Genomic DNA, 14,106 nt, shown 5'->3' with positions numbered 1-14,106 from the left:
ATAACTTTCTGGATTAAGTTAATTGTAAGGAGCCTAATTCAGTTTTTACCATTGTGAAAATTTTCATAACATATTTCAGAAATGAAGGTGTATTTCCAGCACATGTATATATGCACACCAGTGTATATGCAACTTATATTTTATTGCATGTTTATAGAATAATCATGATTATTCCCTTATTTTAATAGAAAAAGAGTACATGGAACAGCTGGCTGAAATGACAAGGCTACTATTTAAACTCTCAGAAGTAAAGAATATCTTCTCAAAGGCTCAAATTGACCATTTGCCCAGCCCAGAAGACCCCAAACAAGCACTTATTCAGTTCCTGGAGGTAGTTTTCATTTATTAGTGTTATCTTCCAAATAATCAATGAAAAATCTTTAAATATTAATTTTTTTTCTATAAAGTGAGTTGTTTAGCTTGAGTCATATTACTGGTTGCCTTTTATTGTAAACTTCTGAAAGAAAGGAAGTATTGCTCTAAGATATAGACTGTTCACTCTAAAGATAGCAGGAAATTCATACTTAATGAAGAATGAAAACCTAAGAAAGAATACATGGAAGCTTTTTTTTCCAGGCCAACTGAAATGAAAGACTATCTTGTTGATATTGGTTGATTACAATCCAGGTGCTAACTTTATTTGTTATAAACATATAGAGTCTCCAGTGGTTCGAGCTGAGTATTTACTACCCTGCATTGATACTGTAAGTGTTAGCACCAACTAGTTCATAATACAGTTAGAACTGAAAACCTAATACATTTCTTTTAATTTTTCTTCTTAAGTTCCTTTCACAGTTTTAGGTTTGATTAATTTTAAAGGAATGTAACATAGGATAGTGTTTATTTTATAAGCCTAGCTGAAACTAGTAATGTTTGAATGATTGTCTTTAGTAAATTATTCACAATAAAAGTAGATTGATTTTCGAGCGTATTGATATTAACTACATGAAAATATGATTCTATTTGTATGAAAATTATTACAACCAATAAGCTATTTCCATATTGTTAACTCAGTTAATTCCTTTGATTTCTAGTAAGTTAAAATACAATTGTGTAACAAACAGAGATGTCTCTTAACCCTAATGATAACTAATAATGGCATAATAATATGCAGATGGGAAATAGAAATTTTTGTCGAATATTTTATATGGCTGTTAAGTGAGTCTGACCAACAGTTTTGGATCAAAAAAGGAGTTAGAAGGCAGACTTTATACTAGCAGTTAGATCTCCTCTAATTTAATCCAGCCTAATGAATTTTTCTTTTTATCAATAAATCAATGATAGGTTTTTGCAAAATGCTAGATAGCATTTTCTAGTGTTCCTTAGGGATTGGAAAAACCTAAAGTAGCCTTTGATCTAAGAAGAGGTTTACTGATCTGAGAATTTAAGATACACAAAGGTTAAAATAATGATACAATGTCTTTAAATACTTAATGCCAATCTGTCAGTAGATTTCATCAGTAGGAAAGAGTCAGAGTGTCTTGGTGTAAAGTATTTAGAATTTACCTTTTAAAGAGCATAAAGTTTTTAGGTGAGTCTGATTTGACCTTATGAAAATTAGCAAAAGTAATATAAATTATGGTACACATTTAGGAGAAATTGAAAGGAGTGAATAGAATATTGCTCCCTAGGGTAGATTTCAGATTTCTTCTAGTTCTCATGTGGCCACTTTGACCTGTTTTAGAAAAGGGATCAAAACTACCAAATGCAGCGGAGAGTTGCATGGGATGAAATCTGGATGGGCACCAATGCACGCGTGCGACACACACACACACACACACACACACCCCTTCTGTGAGTCTTCCCAGCGAGGGGCATAGTTAATTCTGGAGGAACAATTTGTGCCAAAACATCAGATTTTGTTGACCAGAGAAACTCATTAGCACTTAGTGTCCATTTCTAGTTACATATATTCCCTTGGTGAATTCTAGACTTGGAGAATGAAGGCAGGTGTCCAATATAAAACCTATTGATTGCATGGATATTGTACAAGATTAAGGTAAGGCCATTTTTATGTGATTCAAGAGAATCATAGTGTGAAGTCCTCCAAAAATCTAAAGCCCAAGCACCAATTTAGGTCCATTCTTATAAGTAGACTTTTTTATAAAGTACCAATGTTTGGCTTAATGTGCTTTTTCTGCATAGAAATAACAGCATGATATGGTATATGAGAAGTTATCATCAGAGTACTAAGAAGCACACTATGGTACTAGAGAGATGGCTCATTGGATAAGATCACTTGTTGCTCTTACAGGGAACCCAGGTTTAATTCTCAACACCCACATGACAGCTAGCAACCAGTTAATTCCAGCTCTTTTGGCCTCTGTGGGCACATTTATAGATAGATAGATAGATAGATAGATAGATAGATAGATAGATAGATAGATAGATAGATAGATAGATAGAGAAATAACATAGTTTTTAGTCGGGGGGAGTTTAAACATAGTTATTGAGGCACTATGATCACTAATATTCAAATGTGGGTAATAGACCGCTGGGAGTTACTGAACCTTCTCAAGATGTTCTCAATCTCAATACTATACTGACAAATTTGCTCAAATCCTGTGAGCATGTTAGCATACACAAGCCCCTTGGATTATTTAAAAAGTATGTTTTATGCACTCACAGAAAAGTAGAGCTCGTTCATTTTTTAAAAAGTATTAATTAGGAAGTAAAATTTAAATTTTAGCAAATTTCAACCCTCAATCTCATTCTCCAAATGAAAATGCAATGAGTGCAAGTGAAGGACTCCAGTGTGCCAAAGCAGTGCATTGTCTAAAGAAAGAGCCTGTGAGCACTTGAGTCGCAAGCTGAATTGACTGCTTTTATCTTGAAAGAAATCTCACAAAATGTTATTATTCAGACTTGGGCATTTGGCAGACATTTCTTTTTTTCAGAAATGAAGTAAGTAAGCCTATCACTTCAAAGAAAACAACTGACAGTATCTGTTGCTAATAATGTAGTTCAGCTTTTCAAAAAAGTTAGAATTTAGGAAATTTGCGTGAACATTCATGTGCTGAGAGCTTCCCGATATTTAGAGACTTCTCTAGGAAAGGGACAGTGTCAATGTGTATCGTTTTTTTTTTCACCTGGGTTTTGTGTGTGTGTGTGTGTCCAGTATAGAAATGTCAATATTGGGAAGCAATATCACTCATTAACTTTCTCAAATTTCCAAGTGCATTTTAGCAAGCATTGATATGTAATAGTTTCATTCAAATTTACTGAATTAATTTTATTAATGTGGCTTTAGAGTCAATGAAAGTCTCCAATTTAGTTACTACTGTCCTTTAAGAAACATCACTTGAAAATTTTGGCATACTAGCAAAGAAAGCTTCCGAGTTATTTGAAACATCATTCAAGATATTTTTCTAGCTATGTATATTTGTGAATTTGGATTCTTTAATAATGGTGTTCCCACTTGTCTCCTACTAGCTCCTTTTTTCTCCTTGAGAAAGTGTAGGTTCCCAATTAGTGAGTATCATGATCTAAGCAAGAAAAGTCCATCCTCCTGGATATTGGAAGTAGACAAGATTGCCGGGCAAAAATTGGGAACTTGGGGGTGGGGTGGGATGGGGGTAAGGGGAAATGGGGAAAGAAAAGTGAGAAGGGGAGGATGGGGGGAGCTTGGGAGAATGGGATGGTTGGGATATAGGAAGGATGGATATGGGAGCAGGGAAGTATATATCCTAATTAAGGGAGCCATCTTAGGGTTGGCAAGAGACTTGACTCTAGAGGGGCTCCCAGGTGTCCAGGGAGATGTCCCCAGTTAGTTCCTTGGGCAGCTGAGGAGAGGGAACCTGAAATGGCCCTATCCTATAGCCATACTGATGAATATCTTGCATATCACCATAAAAGTTTTTCAAGGCACTTACGCTTAGCATGTGCTCAAGGGAACTGTGGTTAAAAATTGGCGACCTTCTGAAGAATGAAATGGTTAAAGGACAGAAAGCTAAACAAAAAAGGTTTAATAAGATATATCTCTTCTCATTTGCCCCCTTCACTGAATTTTTTAGCTTTTCTTCATTCCATGTGACTTACTTCCATTTAGCCCCTCAAGGCTGTGCTTCCTTTCTTATTCAACCTAATCAGACCTCTTGGGAGTTTTTGTCAACTGCTCTAACAGTGCTCTCAGCATCTGTGCTCTTTTACTGTTTGCTTACACCTATGTGCTTTGTGCTCTATCCACTAGGAGCCAGTAAGAAGGGTCACACTGGTGCCATTTATGGTTGTCACGTAAGCCATTGAAAGCCTTTGTGAGTTCCAGAGTGGTTTAAAACTTTCTCAAGCTTTCTAACCCATCTCTATAGTTACCTCTTTTGTCTTTTATAGCTTCATACAGCCTGCTTACCCTCACCTTCCTCCGAGGTTGTTGGGTTTATTATCTCTTTTTCTTTCTTTTCTTAATGTCCCTCCTCATGTTTCTGTTGACCACCTCTCGGTTGACCCATCCTTAGCCTCTCATCCACATTTTCCATCTCCTCCATGCAGAACATTAAGCTACCTAGTCAATGGCTCCTGAAGAATATTCTTTAAGTTGTAAACTGTGAAGCACATCAATTCACATAATAGAGCTTAGTTAAGAGTTTTTACTTGTAAGAATTTGGTAATGCTGCTTGCAACTTTTTCCTGTAGGAATCTGGAGATTTCCAGTCATGAATTATTAGCCAGTCTATGTAGAAAGCTTTATTTGATTACTGGCTTCTTGTATAACAGATGTTTCTACTTACTAATGATTTTGCCGATTCAGATGTTCTGTAAATAATTACTAAGGAATTTATTTTTTAAAAAAAAATTCTTCCTTTGACCTTTAATTATAAAAGGCAAGACATAACTCTTCACTAAAGTTTTACTTGCTGTGAATCTTTTTTGGAAATCTAAGGATGAAGGCTGATGTATAAGATATGTATATAGTGAGGAAAAAGGAAGAAGTTAGTTTTCAAGGTTTGTATTGTATAAGACTTGGAAACTTATATCATCTTTTCCTTTATTTATAGGCTGTTGGTAAGACTTATGGGAGTCTCCAGACATTTTCTGATAAATCTGCCATGGTCACAAAGTCCTTAGAATACCTTGGTGAAGTATTAAAATACATAAAGCCTTATTTGGGAAAAAAAATTTCCAGTGCAGGGTTGCAGCTGACTTATGGAATTATGGGTATGTATTTCTGACATGTTTTTGCTAGAAACATTTCCTTAACTCGATCCATTAGGACCCAAATGGAAAAAGATGCATACGACAAATCATTTAACTCTTTGTGGAGGTATAAGACAGTATGAAATACAGTGGTTTGCTTAAGATAGTTTAAGCTGTCCCTCATTATTTGCTGTGCTCTTATTGATATTAATATAAATATTATGATATTAATATTATGATAATAACAGAAGATATTTCTACACTAACTGCTGCTGATAATTTCAGACAAATTATAAAATCCAAACCTCTAAAATGAAACTTCTATTAATGTTTGCCTACATTTAGGTAGAAGATGAATCACCAGAAAGCCGTCACTTCTTTCATTGTTTGTAGTCTTCTATGCATGGAGAAGGAGGTCCCGAGAGATACTTAGTATAATACCAATGACATTGATGCTTCAAATCTTACTCTTCACAAACTGGTTTATTTTTTAAAAGAAATCTTCTTGTGCTTGTTCTATAACTATGGGGTTCATATTTTTTTAGGAAGTTAGTAATTTGAATATCTTTGTTGTCTAAATCATGTCGCTAACCAAAAATAGGAACAGAATAAAAGGAAATGAGAAATATTCCCTTAGAAGTTTTATATAGAATTTAAGTTTTGAATTTTCTTTATTTCTCTATGGCCCAAACCTTGTATCTATTCCCTTTAATCTTGAGGACATATGAATAAACCTTATTTGGGCTGTCTGAAACCTTTTATCTTTGTTGTGAAAGATAAAGGAGACTGTGAAGCTGTGGAAATGTGGATAATGTAGAAGGTACTGAAAGCAGTACTTGCAATTCAGATTATTTAATTTTAGAAAAGAAGGTAGTGATTTATTACCAATTCAGCAGTAATATCTATGTGATTATTTTAGCAAGTCAAGCTTATGATTTACTAGTCTCTAAAAAAGTTGCTTGTCATTTTCAGATTTAGTTTGTCCCAAGGTAAACGGATGATTACATAGTACATGACAGCTGTATCAAGAATCACAGAATCCCTTATGAACTGATCATGTGTGCATTTGGGGCAAATTTTTGCTTATGAAAAATTGAGGGCTTTCTTTGTTGTTTTGCACTGAGCTCTCTCCCTTTCCTCCCTCTCCCTCTCCCTGTCCAAACGGGTAGAGCTAGATTCTCTCCATTTGCCTAGGTCTCATAGGGTAAGAATGGATTACATAGCTAATAAATTACTCATTTTTCCATTAGAAATTAGAACAAGTAACTTGCTGTTTACATAAAAGACTTAAAACAGAATGGAGAAGAGCAAGTATAACTCCTTAAGAGTTTGAGCCTGTGTTAGGGTTGGGATATCACAGCCATAGGAAGGGGCCGATAAATTACCATTTCCTAGCTCAGGACACCTCTGGGGTGTGTGTGTGTGTGTGTGTGTGTGTGTGTGTGTGTGTGTGTGTGTGTCTGTCTGTCTGTCTGTGTGTGTTTTATAAGGCTGCTAGTGGAAGGCACTAAAACTGCATTCCAGGTTAAGAAGAGTGTCTGAGATCCTAATAGATGAGTGATTTCTGACAAAGGAATTGATACTTTCCTCACATTCTTTTTCTGAGGGTGAGGGTAGATAGGAGAAACTTGGTCTTGGTTTCATTTAGATTTCCCGTTCTTTGTATTTCATAATTTTCTTTTCACATTGCCTGCATCTCACCATCCCTGTTTCTGTGCATTTTTCCCCCTTTTCCCTGGTTGATAGTCTACCGTTGACCCTTCAGGGCTCATCCCTATAGTTCCTACTTTTGCTACATTCCAAGTAGACTTTGTTTTTGCCATGCCATTGCATTTCATTTGTACTTTTTTAGTGAAGAATTAAATGAATGCCTTAATGTAAGTCTTTTCACTCGGCACATGTTTCTTCCTGCTGTCTATTTTGACTTGTTGCTATAATAAAGTACATTTTTTACATAGAGTAGCAAAAATGATCTGATTAGGAGATAATTGTAACCAAAGCTACTTTTCTTTTTTATTAGGAATTCTTGTTAAGTCATGGGCACAAATCTTTGCTACCTCGAAAGCACAGAAGCTACTGTTTCGGATCATAGATTGTTTACTGCTGCCACACACAGTATTACAGCAGGAGAAGGAGTTGCCTGCGCCAATGCTGACTGCAATTCAGAAGAGTCTTCCTCTGTATCTCCAGGTATACCCAGTGTATAAACTGCCTCAAAGCATGCTTGAAAATACAGATTGGAGAAATAGTGATCTCAAAAGTACTATTTGCATATAGCACATCCATTGAAAATGTTTTGTATGCCTTTTGGGTTTGGCTTTGGAAACAAAGGTGAGAGAGGCAAATTTTCAAGAAGCTCGAGTTGACAATGAAGGCAAGGAGTTCAAAAGGTTTCAGAAGCTCACTCAGTATTTTCCTTGGAGACCTTAGTTCTGTGAGAGCCAGACTGGGGTGAAAAGGACGGAAAAGCAGCACAAAGAACTCTGGGCGTGAAGGCAGAATGCCTAGGAGTCAGAGGGCCATTCCTGTCAGAGTAACCTAGACAAGGTCAAGAGCTTTAAGGAAAATCTAGCACACTGGGGAAGTACAAATCATTCTTCTGCGGCTGGAATTCACATAGGAGGAGACATGTGATGGAGGGTTTTATATTCCTTGCCAAAAATTTGGACTCCATCTCATGCATGCACAATGTTGGTTGTGAGCAAAGAAGTGTGAGTTGTGTTGTGCTTGTATTTGGGAAAATGATCTTGGTGTGGGAGTTAGATTTAAGACCTATGAGGCAGTGACTAGTTCATTGAAATACCCCACACGTTACTAGAAGGTTTAAACTAAGCAGTGAGATTAGAGCCTGTGCAGATGTCAGAAACGTTGATGAACTCTGATTAAAAATACATTACTAAATGTGGGAAAGAAACAGAAATGGATGCATCTTAGACAAGACTGATAGTGGCTGGAAAGTGCTGCTGGTAACTGAACTGGGAGATTGTAAAGAAACAGCCATGGTGACACATACCTGTAGTGCCAGGATTTGGGAGGCTGAGGCAGGAGTTCCTAGCCAGCCAGGAATATATATATAGAAAAAGCTGGCTTTAATAGCTTTAGTTTGAAGTGATTTGAAATGTGTAAATGTGTAAATAATAATATCCTGTGGGCAGTCTGAAGTACTGGTCTCTTTCATTAGTGTGTGATACTGAAAGTTAGGCCTTTATAAATTTGAGATTCTCTAAAGAAGGGGAGGCAGAGAGGAGCAGATTTTGATAAGTTAGCATAGTCTCCCATGGTGGATTTTTTTTAAAAGCAAAGTTTTGAGATTTCTAAGAAATTTTAAAGTGACTCTAATTATATGTTCATGTTGGTATGTATGTCAAAGCTGAGTGTGCCATCAAATTCAGTTGCATGGGAGAACAAATGTATGGAATGGAGTTGAGAGGACCAGGGAAGTCTGGATGTTTGTTCTATGTGGTCTTCTTAGAACTAGTTTACTTGTAAGTAGATGATGCTTAAGAAATAAAGTGAGGTTTTTCTTGAATTATCCATTTGGTAGAACTGACAGGAAGCTGCATCTTTAATTTTTAAAGGTGCTCTGCTGTCTTTGGATCTGTGGGTTCTGTCTGCCACCAACTTCTCGCTGTGCTTTTTCCAAAAAAAAAAAAAAAAAAAGCACGCAAGACTGAGCAGGCGGGCTCTACCATTGTTCATTTTAACTATGTTCTTGCCTGTATTTCAGTGACTCTATACTATTTTTCCCTACAAATGAACTCCTAGAGTTTTTTACTAGATAAACATCCAATTATGGTTACAATGGAGTCCTAATAAACATGTAAAAAATTATTTCTTCTTCTGAGGGAATGGATTTAATCATTTGTAAGTATTAAATATTGTTATGAGAATATCTTGCTAACTTGCATACATATGGAAGGGATTATATCAAGATACATGCAGCAAGATATTATAATTAATTCTTATGACTTCTATTAAGTTCTTAATTTCTTTGAACCTCAGTTTCCTTGACTGTAAAATGGAAATATGATATTAATTCCTTTGTTCTAAAAATTGAAATGAAATGACTAAAGCACTTGGCACGGTAGCACATAGAAAAACTTCTGGGGAGGTGCTTATTCTTGGTCTAAGCATCAACATCCTTCTCTTATTATGAGTTGTTAAAAAATGACCTAATTTCTTTGCATGGCAAATTTTCAGGGTAAATATTATGTTCTTAGCCAAAATGACTGAATGATACCTCCCCTACCCAGCTGTGCCTCTGTGGGATTAGCAGTCCACGCTCTGAGGGGCAGGCTTTTACTCTTTTATCTTTTGCTTCCTGATACACTGAGCTTTGGTTTAAATCCTTTGAAAAATACTGTTGGCACATGTATTTTATAACTTAGTAATGACATGGGTATGTAATTGATGATCATGGTAGTCAAGTGTTGTGTGCAGGAGGACGAGAGGAAGAATATTCCCTTTCTCTTCCTGAATGCTTACCTTCATTTCCTTTGGTCGTGCCTCTACAACATATGTTAGATTCCACTACCATGTATACTATTCCAACTCAGCTCTAGAAGGGCCATGTTTGCCTTACTTATTCATGATACCTGAAGTCCTATTTAATGGAAAGAAGGTACAAATTCTGCCATGAATACTAATGATGGAGAACATATTAGTAAGTTCCTAAACACTATTTGAAACTTCACCTTTTGACATTTCTCTTTTTGCTTATTTTTCCTTCTATAGGGCATATGTATTGTGTGCTGTCAATCTCAAAATCAAAATGCCTACTTGAATCAGTTGCTAAGGAATGTCATTGAGCAGTATATTGGGAGATTTCTCCCCACCTCCCCGTGTGTTTCAGATCTTGGACAGCATCCTGTTCTTTTGGCACTGAGAAGTCCAGCCTCTCTTCCAATGATGACGCCCCTAAGGAAGCACATTGTTCATGCCATAAGGTAATACAGTTATTACAAAGAGGTGTATGTAGAAGTTATTAATCGCATCCAAAAATAATTCATACTATCTCAAAAATATTAATATCCCTCAGCATTGTGGTAGCTTATAAAAAGCTTTTTCCCAGGAAACATTAAGAATTTGTTGCATCACGAAGAAGAAAACAATGGATTATATCTTAATTTCAATAAAGATATATTTAAAAGTTTGTTTCTTAACATCTAGTAGTGTTCCACAGCACAGCTATAACTGCTTGCTCATTTTTGTAATAAAAGAGACATCTCTCTCTTTTCCTAGTTTTGTTATCTTACCCCTCTAGGAATAAAGCCCACATAGCACTTATATAAAGTCTTTATGTGAAAATAGATTATTATTTTATGGAATAAATGATAGGAAAGCCACTGCTGATATCGTGACAGCTCTCAATGAAGAATCCACCAGAATGTTTTTAGATTAAAAAAATAATAATTTGTTAATATTATATTTGCTTTTAAAATTGTGCTAGTTTAACTATGTAACTGTTACTTTCCTTCTATACCTCCCTAAACATACATTTTTATGAGCTGGAGAGATGGTAGAGTGGTTAGGAGCACTGACTGCTCCTTCAAGAGGGCCCTGGTTCAGTTGCCTGTATCCACATGGCAGCTCACAACTGTCTGCAACTCCAGACCAGGGATCTGACACCCTCACACAGAAACACATGCAGGCAAAACACCAGTGCACATGAAATAAAAAAAAATTTTTAAAATTACTTTTTAAAAAAGATGCATTTCTATGGTTTTCATCACAATAGAAATTGTATTTTGTACAATATAGTTTGTAACAATTACTCTATGAGAGGTAACTGAAAATATGAATGTTGATGAAGAATATGAAGTATGTTATTAACTTACTAATTATCTCAAATTTTTTGTTTTCACGTGTTTATTAGTCAGTTTTTCATTGTTTTGACAAAACACCTGAGAAAAACAACTTAAAGGGGGAAAGGTTTATTTGGGCCCCTGGCTTTAGATCATTGTTGGCTTCACTGCTTTTAGGTCTGTCTGTACAGAGGAGGAAAACAATGACAAAACAAAGCTGCTCACTCACTTCCCTCTGGGAAGCAGAGGGAAACATAAACAGGGTGAGGGAACAAGATCCAGCCCTGAAGTGCACACCCCAATTGACCTACTTCTCCTAACTAGAGGCACTTCTAATATTTCTGAGACCTTATGACAGCATTACCAGTTAAGGACACTTCTTTAGTACATAAGCTTTGGGAAACACTTTGTCACTTGTTGGTAGGTCCAGTTTGTCACACAGAATTAATATAAATCATAATAAGCATTAATACCTAAACTATGTCTGTAGTAACAAGTACACAGTCCTTTTAATTGTTTTTATTGATATATATATATATATATATATATATATATATATATATATATATATATATATATTTCTCTACTCCCCTCTCTTCCTCTGCCCTCTCCCCCTTCTAGCCTCTCTTATGATTCTCACGCTCCCAATTTACTCAGGAGATCTTGTCTTTTTACTTCCCATGTAGATTAGATCCATGTATGTCTCTCTTAGGGTCCTCATTATTGTCTAGATTCTCTGGGATTGTGAATTGTAGGCTGGTTTTCCTTTGCTATATGTCTAAAAGCCACTAATGAGTGAGTACATGTGATATTTGTCTTTCAGGGTCTGGGTTACCTCACTCAATATGATGATTTCTAGATCCATCTTTTTGCCTGAAAATTTCAAGATGTCATTATTTTTTTCTGCTCTGTAGTACTCCACTGTACAAATGTATCATATCTTTATCACCTCTTCAGTTGAAGGGCATTTATGTTGTTTCCATGGTCTGGCTATGACAAACAATGCTGTTTTGAACATAGTTAAGCACATATCCTTGTGATACATCATTTGGGCAAATACCTAAAAGTAGTATTGCTGGGTCTTAAGGTAGGTTGTTTTCTAATTTCTGAGAAATTGCCATATTGATATCCAATGGGATTGTACCAGTTTGCACTCCCACAAGCAATCCCTTTACCCCACATTCTCTCCAGCAATAGTTCTCATCAGTGCTTTTGATCTTTCTATGATGCAAAGATGCAAAGATTTGCATTTCTCTGATGACTAAGAATGTTGAGCATTTCCTTAGGTGTCTTTCAGCCATTTTAGATTACTCTGTTGAGAGTTCTCTGCTTAGGTCTGAAACCCATTTTTTAAATTGGATTATTTGGGTTTTTTTTTGTTTTTTTTTTGTTTTTTTTTTTTTTGTTTTTTTGATGACCAGTTTCCTGAGTTCTTTAGATATTTTGATGATCAGTCCTCTGTCCAATGTGGGGTTGATAGGGATCTTTTTCCATTCTGTATGCTGCCGTTTTGTCTTGTTGACAGTATCCATTTCTTTACAGAAGTGTCTCAGTTTCATGTTGTTTTTTCAGGTCCCATTTATTAATTGCTGCTCTCAGTATCTGTGCTATTGGGGTTATATTTACGAAGTAGTCTCTTGTGCCAATGCGTTCAAGTATACTTTCTCTTCTATAAGGTTCAGTGCGGTTGGCTTTATGATGAGATCTTTAATCTATTTGGACTTGAGTTTTATGCATGGCGATAGATATGGATCTATTTTCATTCTTCTACATGGTGATATCAAGTATGCCAGCACCATTTGTTGAATACTCTATCTTCTTTCCATTTCATATTTTTCCTGCTTTGTCAAAAATCAGGTATTCATAGGTGTGTGGATTGATATCCTGGTCTTTGATTCGGTTCCATTGTCTGTTTTTATACCAATACCAGGCTGTTTTCAGTACTGTAGCTTTGTAGTAGAGTTTGAAGTCAGGGATCGTGATGCCTCCAGAAGTTTTTTTATTGCATGGGATTGTTTTAGCTATCCTGGGTTTTTTGCTTTTCCATATGAAGTTGAGTACTGTTCTTTTGAGGTCTGAACAATTTTGCTGGGATTTTGATGGGCATTGTATTGAATCTATAGATTGCTTTTGGTAAGATTGCCATTTTTACTATGTTAATCCTACATACCCCAGAGCATGGGAGATCTTTCCATTTTCTGGTGTCTTCTTCAATTTCTTTCTTCAAAGAATTTAAAGTTCTTGACATTACGGGTCTTCCACTTGTTTGGTTAGAGTTACTCCATGATATTTTATGCTATTTGTGGCTATTGTGAAGGGTGATGTTTCTCTGATTTCTTTCTCGGCCCATTTATCATCTGTGTAAAGGAGGGCTACTGAATTTTTCGAGTTAATCTTGTATTCTGCTACATTATGGAAGGTGTATATGAGTTGTATCTTGAGAATCTCTCTCCCATCTCTTGTATTCTGCTATTATGCTTGCATTTGTGATTCCTGATTGTTTTCCCATATTTTCCATTTCCAGAATTTCCTCTGTTTGTGTTTTCTTTATTGTCTCTATTTTAGTTTTCAAGTCTTGAATAGTTTCTTTCATCTGTTTGATTGCTTTTTCTTCGTTTAAAGGATTTGTTGATTTCTTCCAATTTTTTGTTTTTTCCTCTACTTTGAGGGAATTTTTTATTTCCTCTTTAAGGGCCTCAAACATTTTCCTAAATTTACTTTTTAGGTCATTTTCTTCTGCTTCATCTATATTGGTGTGATCAAGTCTTGCTGTTGTAGAACTACTGGCTTTTCCTGGTGTTGTGTTACTCTTTGTGGTGTTAAGTGTGTTGCCATCTTTTTCTCTGATTGGTGTAGTTGGGGCTGTGTCTCTGGTGATCAATCTTCCTGGTGCCAAAAGACTCAAGGCTCAGATGGTTTCTCAGAGGGGTGCATTCAGGGCCACAGTTCCAGTCACCTTGCAGGTCACTGGGCCAGCTATAAAGCAGACTAGTGTGAGTCCTGGTCATTTCCATTCTTCATGTTGGTCACTTGGGTGTCTCCAACAGTGATTATGTGGGATATCTTCCACTTTGGGATATTTCAGCAAATACATATTTTAGTCATGAATTTCCTTTATTATAAACTAGAGCTTCCTCTATACTATTGTTTAGAGAATACCTGAGATATT

General features: G+C 36.0%; 1 protein-coding gene across 2 annotated transcripts in view; it reads left to right on the top strand.

The window, feature by feature from the left end:
- Positions 1–14,106, top strand: part of Mms22l (MMS22 like, DNA repair protein) — a 109,771-nt gene that overhangs the window by 86,089 nt on the left and 9,576 nt on the right. For both annotated transcript variants that reach the window (XM_057790671.1, XM_057790670.1), the window contains 4 exons: positions 189–331; positions 4,995–5,154; positions 7,154–7,323; positions 9,868–10,079. In XM_057790671.1, the coding sequence (XP_057646654.1) occupies positions 189–331; positions 4,995–5,154; positions 7,154–7,323; positions 9,868–10,079 (685 nt within the window). The remainder of the gene's footprint in view (positions 1–188; positions 332–4,994; positions 5,155–7,153; positions 7,324–9,867; positions 10,080–14,106) is intronic.

This window comes from Chionomys nivalis, chromosome 16 (genome assembly GCF_950005125.1).
Source record: "Chionomys nivalis chromosome 16, mChiNiv1.1, whole genome shotgun sequence".
Taxonomy (NCBI): domain Eukaryota; kingdom Metazoa; phylum Chordata; class Mammalia; order Rodentia; family Cricetidae; genus Chionomys; species Chionomys nivalis.
The sequence above is the reverse complement of the archived record's forward strand: the minus strand, read 5'-3'. Positions and strand labels throughout refer to the sequence as shown.